The sequence below is a fragment of the Pelecanus crispus genome, chromosome 1 (genome assembly GCF_030463565.1).
Source record: "Pelecanus crispus isolate bPelCri1 chromosome 1, bPelCri1.pri, whole genome shotgun sequence".
NCBI classification, from domain to species: Eukaryota; Metazoa; Chordata; class Aves; order Pelecaniformes; family Pelecanidae; genus Pelecanus; species Pelecanus crispus.
Window position 1 is genome coordinate 17,553,866 of NC_134643.1, and position 27,363 is coordinate 17,581,228.

Below are 27,363 nucleotides of genomic sequence, written 5' to 3' on the forward strand. Positions count from 1 at the left end.
GGCTCCTCTCTGAAAGATGCTTCCAAGAGATGCAGAACAATCTGCTCTGTGGAAAATGCCAGCGTCTTGTAGTTTCAGGGACTACAGGTTTTGACCTTTTGAACACCATCCCCTGTACTGCATTTCCAAAAGTGCTCAGTTTCAACCTAACTACACTCTGCTGCAATCTCCAGGATAAGACCAGTGTTGGCTTCAGCAGGAGTAGTTAGGCTGATGCTAAGAGCTTTCGGAAATGTGAGCCCAGCAGCATCAGGCTGTTGTTAACTACCCTGAGCACTCTCAGAGGAAATTCAGACTTATTTTTTAAAAAGTGTGGTCATTTTCAGCATTTGGCTGGTGTCCTCAGGTGGATGTTCATCCAATCTTTTCCATTTTCTCTTTTCATAAGACTGTGGCGCTGGAAGGTCAAGCATTTCGTTCTGCTCTCCTTGTGGTTCCCTCTGAGCCCCCCTTGCTGGGCTGGGTGCGAGGACGGCAGCCCTGGTGTCCCCTGCCCTGCCTATGGGGCATGCCCCCGACATTAGCAAAGCTCAGCTCCCAGCGCTTGGCACGTACTTGCCATCCACATGATGCTTATCCACAAACAAGGTTGGGTACTTACCCTAACTTATAATTACCATTTACAGAGAGCAAGAGCAAAGCCTTCCTGTTACCTACTCTGTATGTAAGCCTTGCCTACACCTGGTTTTGAGGCATTAAACCAGGAAGGAATAACGCAGATAACTCATGCTAGTTGTCTACACATATATGATTTTCACTCATTGCGTGCTGTAATTACTTTTTGAAAGGGGAAGACTTGTCCTTAAAAGAGAAGAAAAATCTACAGTTTACATTCCCAAATGATTATGAATCACTTACCTTAAACTGAAATGTGACAGGCTCCATATGCATAAAAAGAGGAACCAAAAGTTTCCTTTGCTTTTTGCTCAGTGTCTTGATGAGGGTTTTTTTCACAGCATATGGAATAATGATACCATTTTTAAAGACGATTTGCTGCCTTTCATTCATGATGCTTCTATCTCATGCATATGCATAACTGCAGGGGCTAGATCCTCTTTCATGTTAAAAAAAGGAGCTGGAATAATACCCCTGAAATCCACTTTTCTGCTTGCATTTTCAGTGATGTAATTGAGATGAAAACGTACCCTTTGATCTCTTTTTCAGTGGTGTATGGTCACAATGTATAGTGCCTGGATTTGAGGTTTTTTTAACTGCATTAATTTTTGCAGTAGGGTAATAAACTGCCAAGTACCTGGAACAAGAACTATGCTACTGTGGCTGCCCCGTTGAGCAAGATCCCTTTGTTCATCCGTGGAGGCTACATCCTGCCAGAACAGGAACCAGCCACAACCACTACTAAGAGGTAACATCACCTATGTCCATCACCAAACAACCACAGTGTGGGTGGAAACGCAACCAAAAAAGCAATCAAAAGAAAGTGCAGAAGAGAGGCTATCTGCGGCTCCCAGCTGCCATCCCAGGCGATAAACACAGTATTTGTATCCCACTCTTCACTGCATTGCATTAGGAGAAGTCACCCCAGAGATGATCCACGTCATAGTTTGCACAGCTGAAACCTACTCCTGGCTCTGTGGTTATGCTCGGAAAAGCTTTTACACCTCTTACTGCCACGCTGACCTGCTGCCAGTCATTCAAAGTAAACATATGCAAGAGGAAAATGCAAAACTCTTCTCCTTGGATGTATGTATCCAATGCCATGGGCAAGGTGGAAAAGCTCAAACCTCTTTTGAGGAAAATGATTTCCCCTCACCAATGGGTAATATACTGGCCTCACATCTGAACCATGCTCAGAAGCTAATGTGAGTAATGAAGGAAGGGAACAGCACTGTGCAGGAACCAAGCCAAACCATGGTAAGGTAGCACTAGTGACCAGTTGCCTCCCAGACTGCCCAGTTATCATACATTAAGGCCACTAAAGAATGGCAAACGTCCACATGAGCACTCAAGAAGTCAGAATTTTACACTTCAGGGGGACAAGGCAAGGTTAACCTTTCGTCATCATTTCAGGAGCTGTTTTGGTGAGCATGGTTGTCATTCTTCTGTTATGGCCTTTTTTGTAACCTTAAAATTGGAGTTAATTGTGCTCAGAAGTTTCTGCTAAGTAATTTGGGACAGTGCCCACCGGTTTGTACTGACACTTCTCAACATGTTTGTCAACAGCCGTCTGAATCCATTTGGGCTCATTATCACCCTGGATGAACAAGGAGAAGCTTCTGGGTCTCTCTTCTGGGATGATGGCGATTCAATCGGTAAGCCTGGTCCCCTGCTCTGAAGCAATGTCTGTATACAGGGCTCTCCTCAGGCTGCCTTTTCAGCAGTACAATGGCACTGACTCCTGCTAGAAATAGCTGGAGAACTGACCCTAAGTTGAGTGTTACAGAGGTGAAAAGCAGAGTGCAGCATTTTGATATGAGAAAGGTGTGACACTGGGAACAGCTGATCTACTAGAGAGGACAATCATTCATGTCGCAGTCCCCTGAGACCACCCTAGGAAGACTAACGGAAGAGATTAAATAACTCACAAATCATCTTAGTCTGACATTAGCCACTCACTACAATTCACGTGAACTGCATATGGATTTTACTCCCTGTTTTGATACCAATCCTCCTTGTTCTGTGTTTTGACAGATACTATTGAAAAGGAGAACTACTTCTTGGCTAAATATACATACAGCAAAGTAAGTAGCAACATACAAGGTACCTACATACATACAGGTAGCTGTATTTTAGTGTAGCCATTGTAAGGTGCTGATGTCTAACTCTTCTCTGGAAAGATTTTTTCGTATAGCTTAGCCTGTAAACCTGGTAAGCTACCTAATGCTTTCATTTACAGACAGCTACAAAATAATCCAACTGTGACTTGGGGGTCTTGGTTGATGAGAAGCTCAGCATGACCTGGCAATGTTCACTTGCAGCCCAGAAAGCCAACCATATCCTGGGAGGCATCAAAAGTGTGGCCAGCAGGTTGAGGGAGGTGATTCTCCCCATCTACTCTGCTTTGGTGAGACCCCACCTGTAGTACTGCGTCCAGCTCTGAGGCTCCCAACATAAAAAGGACATGGATCTGTTGGAGTGAGTCCAGAGGAGGGCCACAAAGATGATCAGAGGACTGGGGCACCTCTCCTATGAAGAAAGGCTGAGAGAGTTGGGGTTGTTCAGCCTGGAGAAGAGAAGGCTGTGGGGAGACCTCAGTGCAGCCTTCCAGTACCTGAAGGGAGCCCACAAGAAAGCTGGAGAGGGACTTTTTGCAAGGGCATGTACTGATAGGACAAGGGGTAATGGCTTTAAACTGAAAGACGGTAGATTTAGATTAGATATAAGGAATAAACTCTTCACTATGAAGGTGGTGAGGCACTGGAACAGGCTGCCCAGAGAAGTTGTGGATGCCCCATCCTTGGAAGTGTTCAGGGCCAGCTTGGATGGGTCGTTGAGCAACCTGGTGTAGTGGAAGGTGTACCCATGGCAGGGGAGGTTGGAACTAGGTGATCTTTAAGATCCCTTCCAACCCAAACCATTCTATGACTCTATGATGCTGTAGTTTTGTGTTTGCTTCATGGAGTATCATAGTGACACATCATTAATGTCCCTGCTGTGATGTGAATCTGAAAATCGCCTTTTTCAGCTCAGATTTTTTGGGGTTTTTTTCTGAGTCACTGCTTCTGGGGACAAGGGACTTTTTCCTTGTCTTCCTCCTGTGAACACTTTCAGTCTGATGGGTGGGAGAAGGCCACGTTCCTCTCTTCAGGATATCCCAGCAACTTTTTAACTTTGATCACTTGAAGCTTGCATTTTATGGCCCAGAGAATTACGTAGTCTCACTTCTTTAGCTTGCGTTTCCTTGTCTGACAGCACGGAGATTGCTCCCATGGTCGGTCTCCCGTGGAGCAATTCAGCACACTACCAGCAACCCACCATGCTGTTCAGATGCTCCATGCAGCAAAGAAATAGATTAGCCCAGGGTCAATGCACTAATGCCTTTCACACAGTGCACACTTCTGTGCAGACACGTCCTGAGAAAGCTCAGTAGAAAAACCCAACAGTTTAGGCTTCAATTGAGAAAAATATGATAAAATAAATCTACTAGAAGCTCATTAAGTATATGACAGTAAGTTGTTGGAATTATTGTAAAAAAACTTAACCTACCTCAGCAATCTATACAGATCATATTTTATCTACAATTCCAGCATCTGGTAAGAAATGGGATATTGTATGTAGACTGTGCCATGGTTTTCATGCCACGTATTCCTAAAAGCCCCAAAGCAGTCTACAGAAGATATTCAAAAGAATAGAATTGTGTTAACCCCTATTGTGATATTGCTCTTAGAATGTATGTCTTCCAGGAGTGAGAGCAAGCCAGAGTAAACGGATGGGTTTTATGATGTAGTCTTGCATATTCCTGAGATATTTTCCTGGAACTAATACCACATGTCTAGACTTTAAATTTAATTTTTAATTTATTTTCATCTTGATTTACCAAGAAAAAAATTTTCTTCTTCTTCTTCAAAAAAAGGATATTTCAATGGCAAAAAGGAAGAAAAATCACTTCAGCTTTCTGTAGTCTGTGTATAGTAATTTATTGCAGGAAGGCTACAGAAAAACAATATCCAGTTTCATATTAAATTCTGATCTGTGCAAATTAGATTGTTGATTCACTGGCACTTCCATTTCTCATTGCTTATATTTGACTTCTGCCTGTAAATCCATGACTGAAGTCCCTATCTGCATTCCAATAATCTCTAATGTTGATTTTTTATTATGTGTTTATAAAGGAAAAAATCCATCTCAAATAGCAAATTGTAGAGGTATGAGAAATGTATGAAAGTCTTGGTATTTGTTGCACATTTCTATATTCCTAAAAAATTGTGGACGAATAATTTCATCACACCTAGTTTTAGGAGAACACACAAGTTTTGGTCCCTAAGAGATTTACTAATAAGGTCTGACATCATAGCATTTACTCTGAACCCAGCAAAGAGTGTTGTGCAGGTAACAGCTACAGGATCAGACCCTCTCATTTATATTTTCATTTAATCAACCCAGAAGTACAAAGAAGCATTCAAGACTAGTGCAGGCACTTAAGTCTCAGAGAACGCTTCAAGCTGCCTGCTCTCCAGTACTGTCTCACTGCAGTCAGTATTTTAATTCACTTGCCACCTCCATTTCGACATGCATAATGGGTAAGTGCCCCAAGTCAGTGCCTCATATATGAAGCCTGCCAGACTGGAAAAATACGTGAACCAGATGTATAAAATCCGCTGTACTTCAGGGATGAGCAGGGAGAGCCATAAACTCTGCCTCCATCCCCAGCAAACAAGGCAGATGTGCTCAGACCATACCAAGTGAGTCCAGACACTAAAGGGATGGTGACGGGAAGGCTTGCCCAAGGAAATGGGAGCTTCTGAAAGAATACGCTAGCCACTAGTCAACTGAATAGCCTGAGCACAAATTCGTCCTAAAACTGGTCCAATTTTCAGGGGGGGGAAAAAAGGTGAAGTTCATAGGACCAGAGCAAGACAATAAGAAAAAAACAAGAAGATTACTCTGCTGCTCAGAAGTGTAGGAGGAAGTCCTGGCTTCTGGCCTCAGACCCAGGACTTGTTTGTGCTTTGCATTTATGGGGCTTTGAGTGATAGCCATAAGTTCCCTCCCTCTGATGAGAACTCAGGACCTTTCTGGGCAATTGCTTTAACCACTAGATGCTTGGGAAGGAGAGGGTCACTCTTTCCCCTGGACCGTCACCTCCCTGTCTCCCCAAGACCTTCAGTTCTAGACCTTGGTCAGAGGACAGTGGTGTCCACTGCAGAGTCCTGGCTCAGGGCCTCAGAGCTCAAGTGCAACTTTATTTATTAACACAGTGGTAATCACTGAGTTCAGCATCACACTGAGTTTGCTGGGTCCATGTGGCCACCTTGAGCTAGCTCTCCTGCTTGGCCACTTCTGAGACAGCAACAAAGCACTGTAGAGAGGCGGTCCTTGTACTGAACCCCCCTGTATGCTGGAGCTTTGCCAACGGGGAGAAGACACCCTATATAAGTTCCCTAACACATTCTCCAGAGGCTTTTAGAGGCCTCTCCCCATGTGCTCCATAATAGCCAACATCATTCCTTATTTAGGCAGTTTACACCAGTGTGCTGGGGATTAGCACTTATTTTTAGTGCGAATGCCTGAAATAAGCAGTCTAAGCACAGCCCTAAGTTACAAATACTGTGATCTAGCTTCTGCTCTCCTCCTACCATGCATCATTGAAATAACATAAGCTAATTTATGCAAAAGGTTCCATCATGGGTTTCTCCTTGGCATATTTTTAAAAAGTCATGATTGCATAGCAATTCATCATTTCCTGAGCAGTGTAATTCATCTTTATTTCCTTAACAACTTTGATCACATAACAAATGCAATGATTCCTCTTCATTGCTTGTATGGGAAATTACTGTCGCTGGTGAACCAAATGAATTTGTTTAACGACTTTATATGTCCTTTTGATACACCCTAAATATGGGATATATAGTAAATAAGAAGCATAACAAACAAGGCTCTTGGGCATACAGTGTTCCTTCAGTGTCCTTAAAGCTGGGACATACATAGCAGAGATTTCTAGCAGGAGCTGTGGAGATGTGGGACATAAAACAGGGGCAAAATATCTGGTTGCTGATGTTTGTGGAAGATGCTAACAGTTTAAAGCAGTTAGTTGTGGATGTTAATTAAATCTGCCTTAAGGTCACTAATTGAATCTCCATATCTGGATTTTGGCTTTGCATATGCCACTGTACCCTGTAAATGGGTATAAGAACCAAATTTGCATTGATTGCAAGTAGAAAAAACATGCCCAAGAAGATTCCAAATAAATGTTGTAAATGTTATTTTCTTTCTTACTTTGTTAGTTTAGAATGATACATGAAACCTTTCTTACGTGAAAATTAACGTGACTGTTGTTTTTCCTTTACTGTCTCAGACTTTAATGTCTACCTTGGAAGACATTCTATATGTTCATTGACAAAGATGAGACCACAACAGTAACAGTATGCAGTAAGTCACCTCCAAAGAGTTGTCCTGGTCCTAAAATTTTCTCTGTGGCCTTTTCCAGGAAAACCTGAAGACAGAAATACTTAAAAATGGCTACCGAGGGGCTGACAATCTGAAGTACAACAAAATTACGATTCTTGGCCTGAAACTGAGACCTCATGCTGTTGCTCTGAATGGAACACCCATCCATGGAGATGCTTTCTCTTATGAGCTGAGTGGGGTAAGAGCTACACTGAGCAATTATGAAAAAACCTTAGGGAAAGGGGGATAGTCAATGAGTAACAGGAACAGTTTGTCATCCATACCCCTTCACATTTCCAAGTATAAGGAGAAACCAATTATTGATCCAACAGTCTGAGCTTTTCGGGGGGGGGGGGGGGGGGGGGGGGGAGGGAGGGGGGGGGGGGGAGGGAGGGAGGGAGGGAGGGAGAAGCAACAGCAAAAGCTTTTTAAGGAAACTTTAATCTTTGCTATTACACGTACACTCGCTCGCTCTCTCTCATTTAGTGTCTGCCACTTACACAAGTTTTCAAACTAATGAAATAATGACAAGAAGATAATAGCTCCACAAACTGGGAGAAATGTTAGCAGTTTTAAGGGCATTATTATCATCCTGATAAAATGAGAAAACCTCTCAAAGTTATATATCAGCTGCTGAAAAGAAGTAGCGGAGGTATTTTCTTACAACTACTTAGTGTCCAAAAATGATTACAGCGTAGCTGGCTCTAATGAGTGTCTCCCTATCTTCAGAGGAGGGAAAGGTGAATCTCTGCTGTACATTTGTTCCTAAGAAACTATCACTACAGTGAGACAAGTTACAGTCTCAGCGTCTTAAAGTGTCCAACCTTAGTGTCCCAGATAAAAATGCATGACTTGCTTGTGCAGTGGTCCTCCTCTAGCACCAACAAGGAGACATCCCAGAGGGGACAGACTGAACACCCTTAATGAACAGCTGTGATAGCCTCTGTGGTCCCAACTTCCTTTTCCACAGGAGAATAGACCAAAGGAGCAACACTGAGTAAACTTCCCTTGCTCTGGTCAGTTGTCCCGTATCTGTCACCAGCCACCAAGCTGAAGTGGGTTGTGCACACTTTGTATGAGATGCGGTACTCACATCTCAGCACTGGTCTGCATCCAGGGATCTCCCAGTACTAACACTATGAGATGCCACTAAGTCATCATTCAATCAAAGGTAGCTGAGGTAACAAGCAATGGATATCACATCTTATGTTACTCTACCCACTTAGCTTAATGGTTTAAGTTCATTTGTAACCAAAGTGTGATCCCCATTATACGCACCTGGTTCTAACATTTATTTTATTGAAGGAATCTGTAAAGGAAGAAAATTGCTGAGAATAAATTTCTGCCTTGGAGAATCGTAAAAAACTCACTTTCAGAGATGATGTCGTAAATAAGTGTAATCAGTATTGCCTCAAGGGAAGAAATTGTTTAACAGCCAAACTGTGTCTAAGCAAGCTGAAAGCGACATAAATGTGGCAGGGTAAAGAAAACATTCCATTGAGATGTGCTTGAAGGCACCAATCACAGATATCCAGAAGATAACTGCATACTAACAGCATCACATAAAAAAGCTGATTAAGAAAGACTAAAAGCTTGTCACAAAAGTATCATTTAAAATTTGATTTAAGTGCAAAAGATTATCTTGGTGACTTAAGAACTACTTCAAATAACAGAGAAAAAAATGCCAAGCTGCTGTAGTAGGAAAGGTCCAAAACTGCACAAAATTTACATTATTTAAATCAGACAGTAACCTAAACAAGCTAAATATATTCCTCTTACAATTCTAAGAGATTCAGTCAAACCTCTCCCACCGTCCCTGTACAGATGTTGTAATGCCATTACCTATAATCCTTTCATGTTTGAGTCTCTATTAAAAAAAAAAAAAAAAGCACTAGCAGCTTGGGTTTAGATCTTGAAAACTTACAATCCATGTAATTAAAAACATAACAAAATAACAAAACAAAATTTACCACTTTCTCACAGGCTTAATGAGATTGCATACTGTATAATAGTTTAAGAAGCACAATTGTACTGTTCAAACTGTACAAACTGTACTGTTTGAAGGGATTTAGTAGAAAGTAACTTCTACTGTATTGCTTTTGCTTTACAGAAAGCAAATTTGCCTAAAAGCAGTGCTTAAGTGCATAATTGAGCCATAGTTATTTGTATATAAATAGAAGTAATTTGCTTAGTAATAAGCCACTTCTTTCTCTCCGATTCCTGCAGTGCTACCCTGATCTGACATTTGTAATACCACAGAATCTTCCTATTATTAGGAGTCTCTATCTTTTTCTTTCCCCCTGGAGTACCATACCCTAAAAGCAACAGGAACTGTATTGTAACTGCAGCAGGGATGCACTTCTGTTGACCAGGCTTGTGCTGACAACAAAATGACCTGGGCATAGGAAGGTTTTCCTTTTTCTTCCACTTGCATCCTCTGCTGGGGAGCGCCGGGAGGTTCCCACTGTCTGTAGTTCCCAATGTCCATGCAGTAGTGCAATCTGGAGCAGCCTTTCTGGCTGCCTGTCACTTTTCGGTTAGCGTTTGGATGGGGTTGCGGTATTTTTGTCTGGATCTGGCCCTGTAATTGAATAAAAGGCAAATCATTCAAGAAGTGGACTTCCTACTTAACAAGTAGTGGTAGAGAACTGTTTCTGATGAAAGATGAAAACATTACATACTTTGCAGAAGGGATCTAAGCGTAGACCGTTAGAGTGAAGTCAACATGAATTTGTGGGTGGGCAAAGAAATAGCTAAAACGTGTGAATGGATATCATGCATTTTTAAGAGATTATCAATTCTGAAACCTAAAGATAAAACTGCTAAACTACTGAAAATGGAAATTATGAGAGTAGCATAAAATACACCAAATTTAACTTTGAACACAGAGAGAGCAGGACAGGTATTGTATTTACAATTTCATATTTAATTCATGTTATTAATTAATTTTAAACAGTTCCTGAATTTCTAAAAGGGATGTTGAATTGGATACAGCAGTAGAAAGATGCATACTGCCATCAAGTCAGTCTTGCCTACTAGATGAGGTTAAGGCAATCATGAAGGTCTAAGCTCAAGTTTCCCTCCTCCTTCTCTGTTTTGAGATGGTCTTTTTTAAGTTAACATAAAATGGTTCATTATTTTTGTGTCATTTTTTTTTCACAGAAACTCACTATATGGATTTCTGCCCCACTTACTCAGGAACTCAACATTATGATTTACTAGAATGGTCAGAAAACGCTCGCATAATTCAGCATCCTTGGTCCTCAGATATTGATCTCACTTTGATTTTAATGTTAAAAATACATTTAGCCATTAAAACATTGCTTATGTACTTTATGGCTGTTCTTTTCCTATGTAGTATTTGTAACTCAGTATTCTTCAAATAAAATTTGCAATAGTAGTTAAGGAATATTACCATAAACTAATGTGTGTTCAAAATAGCATAGAAGAAATCATCCTGAAAGTTCTCGCACCACACATGGAAATAATACTTGGAAATGTTCTCAGTGGGACCATATTCTGGACAACATACACTGGGGTGTTTTTTTTCCCAAAACTATGGTGGGGAAAAAAAAAAAAAGGAACAACCAGGTAGTCGGCTTAACTCAGCCCTTTTCTGGGGCAGGCAACGTGTGTTTGCCAGGAGAATGCGTGGGAAGCACAGCTAAACAGTTGGGGATACCTGGATCTACTTTGTACTCCAGCTATTTCTGGCTGCAGAATGATCTCCCAAGACCATAAGAAGCTCCAGCTTGTGGAAATGGCTCAAAAGAGTCACAGTTATTTTAATAATATAATACATAATCAGCCATTAATACAATATATAATACATAGCATATATAACACAATAAATATTAATACAATATTATATGAAAGAGTATATAATCAGCTGGTATAAATCAGCCAATAGTTCCAGACTACAAGCTCTATAACTGTAGTGATCACTTGCTTTTGTCTCCTTTTCCATGTTCCTGAACTGGAATAAACACAGCCCAGGCACGTCTTGGGATCCAGCAACCATAGAGAGAATTTGTTGAAAACTTGGAGGATTTCTTTTGAGAATCTGGTTCTCTCTGGAGACTTTTCCCAATGTTAGAGTAGCTCTTACCGCACCAGATGGTTGGTGCCCTTAAATGTACACCGTGACTTCTGACAGGAGGGACCCACATCACGGCAGGGTCACAGCTTCACTAACTCAGCTGTTCCCACACTTTTACTCTAAGCTAAAAAACTCTTTTTACCTTTGTTGATATTTATGAATATTTATTCATGAGAAACCTGAGTCACAATTTGCAACCACAAGAGCTTTGACTGCAAACAGATACTCCAGTAAGGACATTGGGAAGGGACTGTGATCCATTTTAGGCTGCTACACCAGCTCTCCCTTCCCCAGCCGTGAAATTCCCCCCAGAACATCACAGGTGTGTTAAGCTTCACCTTAAGCTCCTTAAGGTGCTCGTGACTCTTCCTAGTCCTGTCTCCCACCATAACAAAAATGCATGGAAAATCCTACTCATGGCAGAAATGCTGTGTCTGTTCCCAGCAGATTAATTCTGTTTCCAAGGCTCTGCAGGGAAAGACCTAAGCCACATTCTACTCCTGCAAAAAGCTCCCCAACAAAACTTCCGCATGGGAAACTGCTCCTGATGTACAGGCACAAGTGCAAGTGCAGTGCGTTTTAACAAGAATGTCTGATTTTCACAATGTTCCGTTCTAGACCACGCAATGATAAGGATTTCATCCAGGTGTGTTTACATGATCACATTTCTGAATTATCCAGGGGACACAACACAGCAGTGAATTTCTCCAGTTTATGCCAGCTGAAGGAAGACAACCACAATTCTGCCTGGCTGCTAAAGGTTGCTTCCTCAAAGCGAGATGGGTCTTGCAGAGAAACCTGCATCTGACCAGAGCTTTTGCTGGCTGCAAGGTCTGCTGTGAAATATGGCTACTCTGCACAGCATGGAGAAAGCAAGTTGCTCATCAGCTCTTTCATGGGAAGAGGCTGAAGAAGATAACTGCAAAAAGGTGTAGCTGAAGATGATGAGGAAGGGCTGAGGAAGAGCAGAATATGGGCAGTGGGGTGAAAGCTGAGCTAAGGTGGTGGATGTAACAACCATCCTCCCTGCACAGGAGTATAGCACAAAATTCGACTCCTTGATAGAATAAACACTAAAAAGGATGCTCCTCTGAGTCTGTGGACTGGCGACTAAGGACTTTGTGCGAAGGAAGATGTCAGCATGGTTTGTCAGAGCTGTGTGTATTTGGGAGACGGAAAAGCAGGAGAACCTCTGTCAGAGCAGATACCAGGGGCAGACAGCCAGAAAGAGCAGGACTTGTGGTATAAATCTGAGGAACAGCAGAGACCCAGAGGACGTGTCTGTACTGTGTGTCACAGCTCTCTGCCAGAGAGCTCAGAGTGGGGCCAAACCAGCCGGAGGCTCCAGCTGGCACAGGAGGTGCCGGCCCAGCTGCCACTGGCCATGTGCACGTTGTCTCGGGGCTCAGCCACCCTGGCAGTCGTCCTTTCGTGCCGCCTGTGTGAGCCTCGTGGCTGCTCACCCCGTGCATGTTGCAGACATAACCAGAGAAAGCTACTGGATAGCCCGACAACATGGGACGGATGGGGACAGCTAAAGCAGACCAGTCCTGTGCAGAATCCAACCTCTCCCATGTGGTCTTTGCAAAGATGGCATCAAAGAGGTATCTGCTTTCAGTTTTCCCCCCAAAGTGAGGATGTTAGCTCCTCACCATGGCAAAAGAGCAAAGAGAGAGATAAATCTGAGCACCGAGGCAGAGAAAGCAGATTTGAAAACAACCTGGCTGGGAGTGGGGGGGCAAGATGATCTGGTTTGGTTTTAGGGGGGGCTAGGATTTTTTTGTGTGGAGTGTTTGTCTCTAATCTGCCTTCCAGTGTGGGTAAAAGCAGGAGTGGGACATGAGAGAGGAGGTGGTAAATTTGCTTAAAAATGGTGAAAGAGACTGGTGCAGAAGTTGGAGCATGGATGTGGCTGGAGAGCAGGGGGGATGTCACCTTGGCTGGATAACCATGTGGAGCCAGCCAGTGCTCACTGTTTTTCTGTGAAATCAGTGTCTAACCTCACAATTTCATATGTATCTTAATAAAATAAGAGCAGAAAAATACATTCCTACTGGCATCGATATGCCGTTCAGGCTTGTATTACAACCTGGATTTTATTCCTTTCTTGTTATCTTGCTCCTTGTAGCTTCAGTGAACACAACAGCAAATCACTAGTCGGTAATACATCCGCCTTGGGCTCTGATTTCACACGTTTATTTTGTAGACGTAAGCAAGACAGCCCTTGGTCGGCATTTGTATTAGGGACATCAAAGAAAACTGGAGTGTGTGTGTGTGTACCTGGCTATTTATCCCCTCTGAGCACTGAGCTGCAGGTGTATTTTTAGCTCTTTCACACTTTTTTGACGTTCTGGTTGCACTGCTTGTTCTTTCCCATCCCAACACTTCCTTTCTTTTTTGCTTTTGAGAAAAGGATAAAGACTTTGACAAAAAATACAGAATGGTTATAAGTGATACAAACTCAATCCAAGAATCTACAGCCAAATATTTTACTGTCTTTTAAGATTAGATTAGATTAAACATGAACTTCCCCAAGTGTTGGCATGGATTAAATTTATTACATATACAGATCTTCAGTTGAGAGAGGACTTCTCAGACACAGATTTAAAGTGTCCATAATCAGTTGCTTTCTCCAGCCTGCCTTTGTTAGCCATAAAACCCACCAGCTGAGTCCTTCCAAACCTGAAGGAGTTGAAATGTAAAGGGAAAAATTTTACTTTGCATTTCAAAACCCAGTTAATTCTAGGCTCCTGCCTTACAAAGCCATGAAGGGAACACAGAAAATCACTAGCCAATGTACACTGACCACTAAGAATATGCCATTAGGCTTCACCTCTGCAGAGAAAGAAAAAGTAAACATTCTCCATACTAGTTCCATGTACACTTTGATTATTTTTTATCTAAAATGGGTGATTTTAGGTTTAATCTCAAGGGATCCTGCTGCCCATTTTTGCAAAAGGTTTATGCTGATTGTGTATAACATGAAAAGATGGTTGTGGTGGGTTGACCCTGGTTGGATGCCAGGTGCCCACCAAAGCCACTCTGTCGCTGCCGTCCTCAACTGGACAAGGGAGAGAAAGTAGAAGAACAAAAAGCTTGTGTGTTGAGGTAAGGGCAGGGAGAGATCAATCACCAATTACCGCCATGGGCAAAACAGACTCGACTTGGGGAAATCAGTTTAATTTATTATCAGTCAAATCAGAGTAGGGTAATGAGAAAAAAACCCTAAATCTTAAAACACCTTCCCCCCACCCCTCCCTTCTTCCCGGGCTCAACTTCACTCCCGATTTTCTCTACCTCCTCTCTCCAAGCGGTGCAGGGGGACAGGGAATGGGGGTTGCGGTCAGTTCATCATGCGTTGTCTCTGCTGCTCCTTCCTCCTCAGGGGAGGACTCCTCACACTCTTCCCCTGCTCCAGCGTGGGGTCCCTCCCATGGGAGACAGTCCTCCATGAACTTCTCCAACATGGGTCCTTCCCATGGGCTGCAGTTCTTCATGAACTGCTCCAGCATGGGTCCCTTCCATGGGGTGCAGTCCTTCAGGAGCAGACTGCTCCAGCGTGGGTCCCCCACGGGGTCACAAATCCTGCCAGCAAACCTGCTCCAGCCTGGGCTCCTCTCTCCACGGGGCCACAGCTCCTGCCAGGAGCCTGCTCCAGCGTGGGCTTCCCACGGGGTCAGAGCCTCCTTCAGGCACATCCCCCTGCTCCGGCGTGGGGTCCTCCCCGGGCTGCAGGTGGAGATCTGCTCCCCCGTGGAGCTCCATGGGTGCAGGGGCACAGCTGCCTCACCAGGGGCTGCACCAGGGGCTGCAGGGGAATCTCTGCTCCGGTGCCTGGAGCACCTCCTGCCCTCCTTCTGCACTGACCTTGGTGTCTGCAGGGCTGTTCCTCTCACATATTCTCACTCCTTTCTCTGGCGGCTGTTGTGCAGCTGTTTTTTCCCCCTTCTGAAATACGTTATCCCAGAGGCGCTACCACCATCGCTGATGGGCTCAGCCTTGGCCAGTGGTGGGTCCATCTTGCAGCTGGCTGGCATTGGCTCTATTGGACACAGGGGAAACTTCTAGCAGCTTCTCACAGAAGCCACCCCTGTAGCTCCCCTGCTATGCAAACCCAATACAGTGGTGGTAGCCTGAATCAGTTACACTGAGAAAAGAGGCACAAATTCAATGAAGGGGACAAGGACAGAGGGCTCTGCTATGCTCAGTAAGCTGGCCACAAAAATCACATACGGCCCAATGTAGTACTGTATGTCTTGGAAGAATAGACAAAAGAAGATGGGACAGTGTTGGAGCAAAGGGACGCTGGAGGAGGTTTGGGGCCCTGTTGGATGACTGCCTGAGCGTGAGTTCCCAATGCCAGTCTTAATGAAAAAAAGAGGTAGAGCAATCTCAGATATACAGACAAATAAAGGCAGATGTTATAATTCACCTTTTTGTTATACTGGTACCACCCTGCTGGAAAACTGTGTCCCATTCTGGTGTCAGAAATTTGTGGAATATACTGAAAAAAATAGTTTGATATACAGAAAAAAGTCACAAGAATGTCTGAAGGACTAGAAAAACACATCTTCCAGTGAAAGCACCAAAAAGCTCAACCTGCCTTTAATGGCCAAGAGAAGTCTCAGTCCCATGGGAGTCTCAGTGTAATTATGGGGGCAGAAATCTGGTGGCAGAAAGTAAGATTCAGTGGCTGTTAATGAAACTAGACAAATTCAAAAGCTGATATTTTAACTCTTGGAACAGCTTGCCAAGAGCTGTGATGAATTCTCCTCTAGTAGAAATTTTAAAGTGAGAACTGAACACTTTTCTGAAAGAAATGCTCTTGCTCCATAACTCAGGAATTTTTTGGAACTCCATCATTAGCCTGTGTCATACCAGCTGATCACAGCAGTCCCTCTTGGGTTTGCAATTATGAATAATGAAAGGGGTATTTTGTAGGTTTTTTGCAAAACTTACTTAGATTTCAGTGACAAGTCAGTGATTTTGGAGGTCTCCACATAGTTACAAAAATCATAAAATGGCATTGATATAATCAGCTTTTTGGTAAGTTTTGATTTCTAATATATTTTGAATGTTTAACTTCTTGTGAAGGTTCTTGTAGTTACTTTTTCCTGTCACCAGGTGTAACTGGAATCTCTTTGATAGTTAAAGCAATTCGGTCCCACTCTCATGCAGGGACTATTTGCCACTCAGGTTGCCAACATGTCTAGAACAAAAAAGAAAAATATCAGTGGGTCTACAATGAGCATGAAGTAGAGAACAAGAGAGCAGAGCTGCTGCCCAGCTGTGTGGAGCAGTAACCCCTTTCCTGGCCCTCACCCCTGGCCCAGGAGCAGACTTGCAAACAACGCTGGGCTGCTGGTATGACACAGAAAGCTGCGTGAGGTCTGGTGTAACGTGACCTAGGGTGGATATAGGAACAGTTACACATCAATGCTCAGCACTGCAATGCAAGTGAGATGCAACCTTCCTGGGATGCCCCCCTGTGCAGGGTCCCACCAGGATCCCTGCCCTGGGCTGTGGAGGGGCACCTTGGCTTCCCTGCTCCCAGATCTCTGTGTGGAGGTGGCTGGAGCCCTGGCAGTGGCACACAGAGACCTGGGCTGGGAGACCTGTCACTGTGCTCACAGCAAATGCATAAAGTGCAAACGCTGCTGTGGAGGGTTATGAAATGAAGGCAAGACAGGCACACTGGCCTCAGAGTGAAGAAGACTCTCAGAGCTTTTTCTTGCAGGAAGCATTTCCATCACAAGGGGGAAATAAAGATGCCAGAGGATGTGTAGATGAAATTGGGGTCTCTCTCTAGGGACTAACAAACTATAGGGATTAAAACTAGCACAGATGCAGAATGCTGCCTTTATAAGCCCTAGCAATGACCCCAGATCATGCCCCAGCTATGGCAGCCACTGCCCCATGGCCACTGAGGAGCCATCTTATAAGCATCTCAAAGAAAAAAAAATATATAGCAGAGTATTCTGGTGATCTCTCCTCTTTGAGGTCACTTGATAATCTGAGCAAATCCTGTGAATTTTGGGTAGACACCACAGTTCCAAATAGCAAGGATGGAGGTCCCCAGATACTCCTGGCTGCTGCACTCGGGGCTCGGTGAAAGCCATGAAGGAAGGGAGGAAACTGCCCTTCCCTGAGAGCAACTGAACACGGTCAGCTGGAGAAGGCTGGAGAGTGCAGAGGCAGGGAGAGAGGCACGGCTAGCAGGAGCAGAGCCTGGGAGCTATTCTGAGCAGCAACAGACCTGAAACAGATGGGGAGGCTTTTCCTAGTGACCCAGAAGGGATTGTGTAGACCTTGTAGCAACTAGGTGGTCTCTAAAGGTTGTTGCAGAGTTGCACTACAGAGACAGACCCAAGTGGAAATGGTTCTAAACCAATGAGAGTTGTAAATGAGTCTTCTCAGTTCATTTGACTTTGCTCAGGAGATCATTGCGGTTGTAGCTTGTGTTCAGATATAAAAAAGCTTCAGGGATTTACCAAAGCCATTTTGGGGTGCTGTCTGTAAAGAAAAGGTGTGGTAGACTCATTTGAAATCTCTGGCTGAGCCCTCATTTGGGCCCAGAGCAACCCAGTTTCCTGCTGAGGATGTTTTCTGCTCTATCCACTCCTCAGTTCGTGCTGCTTCATCTGTGCTTCCCGAGCACTCGCTAGCAGCCCTGCCTGCACTTCTGCTGTGTGAGCAGAGCCTAGCACTTGTGGGATACAATACAATCTTCTCATGATCTTGCTGATAGCTCAGAAGGACTACTCTGCTTCCTCCCACCTTTTCCTTCCCTCCCCCCCCATATAAGCACACATATGTACGGGGGATAATGGGGATGTGCAGAAACTAAACACACCACTGACCTTGTACAAACTCCTGCAGATCCAGGGATTATTCGATGCATGATGGAGCTCCCTCCTAGATGGAAAGTGCTGTGAAATACAACCTACTTGTCATTTGTGTTACCATATGTGGTGACAAAGCAAGGATTGCAAAGCACCACAGAGCTGGGATACTACTGAAACTCATACCTGGAAGGCTGCTCACATCAAGAAGGCTGCTCAATATTTTACTACTTCTTTTCTATGGCCCTACTTTTACTCCTTGGTGTCCCCCTAGTTAGAGTTCCTGGTTGACCCTTTCATCTTCAGGAGTGATTAAACTACACTGTGTCTGCCGAGACATTTACTTATCAGGACATCTGTGATATCTGAGTAACTAATACAAAAAACTGTCACAAGAACTATCCTCTCAATTGCTAGCTGCCTTCTCGGGGTCCTGTCTTCATTCCTAGATGATCATGGGGTTCCTCTCAGTCCTGCCATGGTTTCCCACTCTAGGTCTGTCTGAGCCTCTTTAAATGTTGGTCCTGATGCCCTCTCTGAGCAGTAATAACAACATTTTGGGGTATTTTCCCTCTATATCAAGAGTCCAGATCACAAATTTATAATACTTCTTTGGTACACCATGATGCCACAATACTTTTCCCACGAAAGGTCTCTAAACTTCTAGTTTAAAAATCAATTTCTAAACCCAGATAAAATACAGAAATATTAATAGAAATTCAGAGGAAGCAAAAAGGAAAGCAACGCTGTTCTCTGCTCTTTGAAAGGGTGTTGATCATTTTTTTTCACCACCTGATTATGCTTTCTGGAGAATAAATCTGAGAAAGCTGAGATAAAAAGCATGGCAATTACTGGATCTATATATATGCATATGTACATATATATAAAACTTTACACAATAATTTTGAAGATACAAGCAATGTTCCTCTCTTTTTCCTTCCATGGGCAAAGTCTGAAAGGAAAACTGCTATTAGCCATTTGCAAGTTGGTAAAGACAAAAGAACACTTCCTTAATACTGATGTGTTTTTACATCAAGCAGCTGGAGGTACTGTACTTTATGGAAGAGAAGAAACAAATTTTTTAGTAATACATAAAAGAAAATAATATAGTGCACAAACTACACAGCATTTCATTATTCCTTAATGTGTTTCATGTGATCATACAGGTTTAGAAGCTAGAAAAGGAGAAGGCGTTTGAGAAACTCCAACTACAGTGTCTAGAATTAACACATAGCTGAAAAGCAATGGAAGTAAAAACAGTGTTTACTGGGAGATGCCAAGAGTCTGTTGCCTATCTGAAACAGATGCTTCCTGTTTTTCAGCATCTAAGGGGAGTTTCAAACCATGAAGCAACAATTTGAAGATGACCGTTACGTCTTCAAGAACTCTTTTGTTTGTGGGCGAACCTTCTTTTACGTACATTTACCAGAAAACTGTATTTTTTGTTTATTGTAAGTACTTCTTTCTTTCTTAGTGAATCACCTGCAGCTACACATTTGAGCCCTGTTTTGAAAAAGTAGCTATTTATGTATTCATGAAATATACTTGCACATTAAATGTTCATGTCAAGCTGGCAATAAAAATAGAATAACAGGATGTTTTATTCAGGATTTAAAAGGAGATTACAAAACTGCTGTTATGTAAAATATTTGCATACATTCTTAATTTCAAATTGTCCAAGGGTTAAATTTAATATTTTGGGTGATGCAAAGAATTCCTGCTGACTTTTCTGCAAGTGATGTATATGACAAAGGTGCCCCTGTATTAGCATTTTAGTTCAGATGAGGAGCAAGCTTTTGAAGTGAATCTCCTGACTGTCTCCATTTGCTGCACTTGGGTCTGGGAGCATGTGAAGTGAATGTCTTTCACATGAGCTAAACCAGAACAGGTTCTCTAGGACAGCACGCAATGCACTCCAACCATCAAGGAGCATTCAGGCTGTATGGAAGTAAACCCACCATAAAGTGTACAGGATAGGTGTTGGCTCTTCAGTACCTAGCCTTTCACTCTGCAGTCTGCTCCTATTGCACTGTACTGCTTTCTAAGGTAGACATTGGCTTCAAGGCCAAATTTAGCCCAGGAGCTGGGCTAAGTAGCCTGAAAATTGTTTGAAATTTGTCCTAAAGATTAACAGAACTGGTGGGAGGACAGAAAGAAATTGGAAAAAATATTTACAGAGAAGTTTGGTCTATTTGTTTTTGTTTGAGCCCATCCTTACACATCAGAGAGGAGGGGTATGATATGTATGCACTGCCTTTTCCCCTCTGAAATCTCATCCATAACAGAATTATGAAAAACTTTCAGCCTAATTGCTGGAGAGATGATGTGAACCCAGTACTCCCAACAGAATGTTAACATACTCCTAGTTTGCATAGTGTTCCTCTTTCTGATTTATTAGTTTAGCGTGCCACTGCTAATTTTTCTGGGACAGTGAATCAACTTTCATGATTCCTAATGTTACATCTATAATACTGTTACGATATTTTGGTTTGAGGTACAGCAACTACTTAAATACTGCTTTATGAAGGCCATCCTTTTAAACATGGCATCAATTTTTGTTTTAATGATACTCAGGTTTGGCAAATATACTCTACTGTAGGCATTACAGGTACTGGTGTCATAGTTTTATTAACCTACTTCAGATATTCCCTAATAGCCTTTTGTTTTGCTGTGTTCAGTTTTCAAGCAGAGCTGTTTATCTCCCACTTTTGTCTACTTTTCTGTTCTTCCTTTTACTGCTCCAGATCACATCCTTTAATCGTAAATCTTGTGAGGCAGGACAACTGTTGATTATTTGTCTCTGTGTTCTTAATAGAGCCATTATTAAGCATAATAAGTATATCACCTGCTGAACCTTAAAAAGCAATAATTACCTTATTATAAGTAGATCTTGAAATCCACCCTTTCAAGCACAAACACTTTTTTCATGCCTTCTTCTTTTTCCACCTCTAGAAAATAGAAGGTGCTAATTTAGAGATAGTATGAAATTAATCTTCCCTGTAGTTGTTATCATCATTTACATAATTACAATGAGTTTTATGTGTTAGTTCCTATGCAACCAATGCTTGCATGTGTTTAACAAGTCAAACCTATTACAGTTCCTTTTCTTAATGCTATTTGGTTTGTACCATTTAGGACTAGAAATTGCTATGGGCTTATTGCTATGCGCTGTACTTGCTTTGGTCTTACTGAGCACAGGGAATAAAGAAATATGAGATTCCTTCTGCTTAAATGTAGGTATCTGCAGCCCAGACTTGGAGATGAGTGAGGTGCCCTCGTAGTCAGTGCAGACAGTGGCACTTTCACAGTGTCTTCAGCCCCCTCTGAAGCAGGCTCCTACTTATGGCCAGGTGAATCCCACCCCAAATCCCATTGCTAGCATTTACCGGTCTCATTGCTCACAACAGGAGCCTAGGCACCTAGCCCTGCATACACACCTACTCTGTAGACTTCCAATAGCAGGTGAGAAAATTTCCATCCAAAGAGTTTCAACTGCTTTGAAATTGCAGCAATTCAGATCATCAGGCACTAGACTGGAACTGGATTGCCAATCCCACTGTGTTATTTTTTCTCTAGATGAATTCCCAACATAGTATAGGAGGGAGGGCTCCTTCTTGAGATGGTCCTTTGCTTCCCAGGAACCGATCCCTAGAAGTTCGCAGGTGAACGAGCTTTGCACAGCAGGTAAGAAGCCCATAGTCTTCCAATATACTGCCCTTCATCATGAAATGCATGATGCTGCAGAAAAATAAGGTTAAATAAAACACTGAAAAAGCAATCACAAGGATAAAGTAGTTTATGGTACTCATACTTCAGAGGTTTTGTCAACAGATAGGAAGGGAGACAATGATTGTGAGGAGCAGAAGGGGTGAGGGTGGGTTTATGAGACAGGAAAAGGGGCTACGGTTTTCCTGTTATCACTGTTGAGAATAACACGGCTGGTTGCATAACAGTAGTTTTGTAGCTTTTCCTCTCTTCCCCATTCAACCTGTGATTCTGCTTCCAGCCTTGCCTGGTTTGGGGTACCTGGCAGGTAATCCATTACACTAGTTTTAGACTCCTCTCTGTTTTTCTAAGTTGCTTTGAAAAGGAATTTTTAAATAAAATTGATCTGAAGAAGTGAAGAGCAAGGCTAATAGTTTAAGCATTAAATCTGGGAGATATCTGCATCCTGTATGTATGACAGCAAACACCGTCTAACTGGTTTGGTTCAGCTAAGCCATCTATAAGGCCACTGCAGGGTACTGATTAAAGGTTAGCGCTAATGTTTTGCAGGATAACTGGTTCCTTAATCTTGCTCTGACAACCAGCCAAAAATGGGCAAGTGATTGGTCTTACTGATGTTGCCTGGTAAGTTTGCTCTTTCTCTGTTGCTTCAGTACTGCAGTGAATCCTACAAACAGGAAAACTTGGGTGTTTTAACGATTTAATCGAAGCTGTAGGAAACCCAAGGAACTAGGACTATGTCTAGCAGAGATACACTCCACATGGAAAAACCCACCACAACCTGAAGCATTATTTTACAAGGATATTTTTGCTGTTTGTTGTGTTAAATACAAGTACAGGGACACATTAGCTACTGGCCTTTTTTTCTGCTCGGGTAAGCTTGAGCTTTGGAGAGACCAGTGGACCTTCCTTGGGAGCAGCAGGCTGTTGTATAGGATGCACCCACTCTGGGCACCTGTAGGACAGTGGGAGCTGCTGACTACAACAGACAACATGTCAGGTCTCAACAGATTTAAATTTCATAGGTATTTTGTAATACTGACAGCATTTCTGGCAAAATCAGCTAAGGTATAAGGAAGGGAAAAGCCTGGGCAATCCTACAAATTTACGGTAAATAATTGCTGAAGCAGGAAGCGTTGGCGAAGAAACCCCAAGGAGCGAGTGACTGAAGTGATATTTAAGAGACAGTATTTGGGGACTCCCCTTTCTGTGGTGGTGACTTTACTGCATTCCTGTGCATCACTGAACCTTCCTGAAGAGCTGAAGCACCCCAGGCACTGCTATGTGAAATAATGCAGCAAAACACCCGAGCAGTCCGCAGCTGAGAGAGCCGAGCAGCCGCTCTGCCTGCTAGTAACACCGCAGAGCAGCTTGCAGACAGCAGACACAGCTGATGGGGACAACTGGCAGAGAGCACAGCTGGCAGAAGCAGCTGCGAGCCAGTCCAGCAGCTGGGGGGTGGTGAGCAGCTAAGTGGAGCTGCTAAGTTCAGCTTAGAGCACAGGGTCCTGCTTAGAGCACATGGTCCTGCTTAGAGTATAGGGTCCTTTCTGGCTTCTCCATACCAGAGCAGAGTGGTGACACGTTAAGGTGATACAGCACCAGCCAAGCTCTGTCTTTTGGGACAACAGCTCGACCCGCAACCAGGTGGATCATATGATGAAAAGTGGGGGACGATTAAAGGAGGAGGGCTGTGGCTGACATTTTCTTTGCTCTCTGGGGCGCACCAGGTCAGGACTGCAGCCAGTATATTCTGAGGGAGGGTAGTTTTGTTTGCTGTAAATTGTTTCTCACCCAATCCCTTAAAAGTTTCTATTATTTAAATTTATGTGTGCAAAATACTGTTTGTCAATGGGGAAAAATTTTCTTGTCTTAGATGCATGAATTAATTCCCCTGAGTTTCAGGCTGACGCTCACACTGTATTTCCTAAGGCCCCTTGGAAACAGCATCCGCTGCTTGTGGCCAGTCCATGCTTGGGGAAAGGGCTACAACTCGCCTTCTAGTCTACAGCACTATAAATTCTTTATAGCTGTTATCCATCTTGTCTCCAATGCTGTGTTGGACATGCTGCTCTCTAAAACAGAGCTCTGTACATTATGTGTATGATCCATATCTTTGCATCATGTAGGCATGTGTTTGCATTGAACTACATTGCACCATTATTCCAGGGAACCCAGTTTACCATGAAATTCCAATCACTAGATGGAACTACTTTTTTTCCTTATTAACGGTCTCCATTATGTTTTATCTGTGAAGTTTCCCAGTAAATGGTAAATACATTGAATAGAACTGATCCTGCGACACGCCATTATAAACGCTCTCTAGAATTACTTTCTGAGTCATAATCTTTTTAGCATGTGCTGCATTCATTTTGTATAGTGCTAATTTTTAATCAACACATCATTTGGTGAGAAATTATATCAAATCCTTTAGTAAAATCTAGATGTATTACGTTGCATTGTCTCCACTGATTTTATCAATAGGAGTAATTATCTGGCATTATTTGTTTTCTGTGTGTTCTCTGTTGCCCATCCTCTGCAGTTATCTTTAAAATCCACATGTTGAACTTTAGCCTAATTTAATCTCTTTGAGGCAGGAACAATTCCAGTGTTAAGACAGTGCAGAGCACAAAGGGAATACAGAGAACTACTAATAATAACTGTATGCTGACTATTCTTCAGCTCTCTGCTGTGATCTAGTTGTTTCACAGCTATTGCATTACTTTAGTCAGGGAAGAACTTGAAGTACCAAGTCCAGAAAAGGACTTTGCACCTACAAGTTACATCTTGAAGTGTCCATGTTATAGGATTCTCCCTCTAAGAATTTTAAAGCCTATGTTAGAAGTCCACACTTCTTAAATGGAGCACATATACATATAGACACCTGGAAGAGACAGCTATTTAGAATTAGCCTCTAAGAAACACCGAAAACAAGGCTGTGTTTGAGATCCCACCACTCTCCATGACAAATTTTGCTGCATGCCAGCTCACTATCCCACAACATTTATTCTTTCAGAAACAGAATAAGATTAACTTTTCCTGTAAACCATGAAGAGCATCTTTCTCTCCTGTCTTCTGCATACTGGTGCAGCATTCCGAGCACTGAGACAGATCCTTTTCCTTCCTGAGTCTGGAAGTTTAAATCCACGTCTTGTGTTGTAGGACTGTGTTGCAACATCATGAAAGAAGCAAGCAGTGGCTGCATGCTGAGGCTGTTCTGTTTGGAAAAGAAACGTAAGATTCTCAGAGAAGAAGGGGTCTTACAGACAGTTAGGTGGACTGCCCAGGAGGAAGAGTTACCCTAAAAAATAATGCCCAAGATATGGATATGAAAGAAGGATCCCATGTAGCCCAGCAGCACAATACTGCTACTGCCAGGAGCAGGCTCCAGGTTTCACACTAACTGTGCAAGGGCTCAGGACTTGTCAGGTTTTGTCTAAGCTTGTCTTTGCCTACATGGAGCTTTGTTTGGGTTTGCTTAGCTACAACAGCATTTTTTCTAATGACCAGGTGCCTACCACCTAGTACCAAGCCATAATTTTTCTACAGATAGTAGCAAGTAGTTATTCTGTGTATACTGACCTATTTGTGACCCTCACAGGAAGGTGTAGTGCAGAGGAGCATCGGTGTGGTGTGACAGCAGAGGCCTTGCAAGCGGGGACACAGGATGCAGGGTGGAGGAGCGGGAGCAGAGGCTGAAAAGAGGGGGCTCGGGATGCCACTGGGGACCCCAGTGCTGTGAAGAGCTCACCAGTGGTTGGTAGAGAAGTGCAGGCTGGGAGCTGGGCAAAACTGGTTTTCGGAATAACAGATGAAAGAGCAAATCTCAAGCAAATGTAAAACACACCATATACAGTAAATTTGGACATAAAATGGAATTGCAGGCCAATGAAGCAAGAGCAAGGTGTAAGAGCATGTTGGAAAAACAGCCTCAGGTGGGGATCCTCAGAGAGGGGAAGAAGAAGCCATCAACATCATACTCCTCCTTCCAGCAAAGAAGTGGAAGAAATTCCATCATGAACATCATACTTCTCCTGGCAAAGGGCATTCGATGCTGATGGCTTGTTGCAACCCGCATCTGCTTCTCTAGCAATACCAATGCCATCAAATACAGGACCAAAAATGGAAGTCTAAGGGACAGCCCAACAGCAGAGGTAGATACTAGGAAGGTTTTGGACAACAGTTTTAACGCTATTATTAATGTCATTCTGTATTAATCAGATACTTGGTACTGTGGCAGGTAGTATTATTGTGACTAGACTAATCTTAATAACTGTCTGGTGTATTGCAATTAGTCTTAAGATTTTCATTAGACTAAAAATAAATTCTTGGCTTCCTGTATAAGGTGTGTTTTCTTTTCTGCTCATAACAAGTTTTTGAGCGCAACATTGGTCTCAAAATTCACTTCCAGGCAATAACCATGGTAAGGAGCAGTGGCAACATAAACAATCACCACATCATAGTTTAATTCTATTAATTTTTTAACTTTGTTTTTATCTGAGCAAATAATTTTTAAAAGATAGATTTTTTTTGTGCAGTCATAGTTCTACGTATTTAGCTAAATAACTTCTGCAATCCTAAAGTCTGCAGTAAAAATGATTTTTATAAAATAGCTGTCCCTTTTTATTGCAATGCCCTTTTTACATATCTAATCTATTGCTCGATATGATAAACAGATCATGAAAGTATTACTTTCACTGTGATTGTAAATAAAGTATATGCATTCCATTGACATCAAGAAAGAAAAAGGATTAAAGAAATAGGACACAATTAGTTAAAATCTGAACAATTCTGAAGCTCTAAAATGAAATATTTATGTTTCAAAGGTCTCTCTCCTCAAAAGGGAAGGAGTATTTAGAAATGTTTTAAACATCAGAAAATGAGAGTTAAAGAAACCTGTATATCTTCCATTTGTTTAGTAGAACTACTTTTACTTTTTTTCATTTGCATTGCAGATGTAATTTCCCAGAAAGCATACTGGGAAAAAAAGCCTTTGATGGCTATGCAATATGTGTTAGTATTTGCACTTCTCACCCTATCTGTCTTCCTTTACTACAAAAGAACAATCAATTTAATTAATTAGATCTAGATAGCAAATGTCTGTAAGAAACTTATTTTGGAAAGCAACTATAAAAAGAATAGCATATTTTAAGAGAGCTTTTCAAAGATAAACTGAAAGGGTAATATTAAAAATTCAGTTTCAGACAATATAAAGAATAAGGTGAATGTAAAGTGCAAAGATTCACTGCATAGTGAAATATATAGCTGAGTTTTGGAGAGTAATTCAGATAGACTCTTGTGCTGTATTTATTTTATAGGAAAACCAAGGGCCATGGGGCAGACATAAGGCAATGGTGCAGAAGGTGGTTATAGCTTGGCTGCTACAACCTGAGAGACTCTTTTAGCATATTAAGTTCATAGACTGGCTGGGAAGTTGCACCAAGGCTGATATTAAGATCAATGCTATATTCTGCCTATGGTTTGGACTTCTGAATGAAATAAAAATTAATGATTTAGTTAAAAAGAACAAATTGAGCTAATTTTTGTACTGTGAGTAATGCTTATTTCTTTACCACACTATGTTGTGCTGTGAAAAGCTATTATTAGAAACAAAAAAAAATACGATCAGAT

General features: G+C 42.4%; 1 protein-coding gene across 1 annotated transcript in view; it reads left to right on the forward strand.

Annotated features, from left to right (window-relative positions):
- LOC104031769 (sucrase-isomaltase, intestinal) overlaps positions 1-10,287 on the forward strand; it is a 29,787-nt gene extending 19,500 nt beyond the window's left edge. Inside the window, exons 11-15 of the mRNA XM_075727774.1 lie at positions 1,233-1,363; positions 2,182-2,270; positions 2,650-2,699; positions 7,106-7,264; positions 10,228-10,287. Coding sequence (XP_075583889.1) covers positions 1,233-1,363; positions 2,182-2,270; positions 2,650-2,699; positions 7,106-7,264; positions 10,228-10,287 — 489 coding nt within the window. The remainder of the gene's footprint in view (positions 1-1,232; positions 1,364-2,181; positions 2,271-2,649; positions 2,700-7,105; positions 7,265-10,227) is intronic.
- The last annotated feature ends 17,076 nt before the right edge of the window (positions 10,288-27,363 follow it).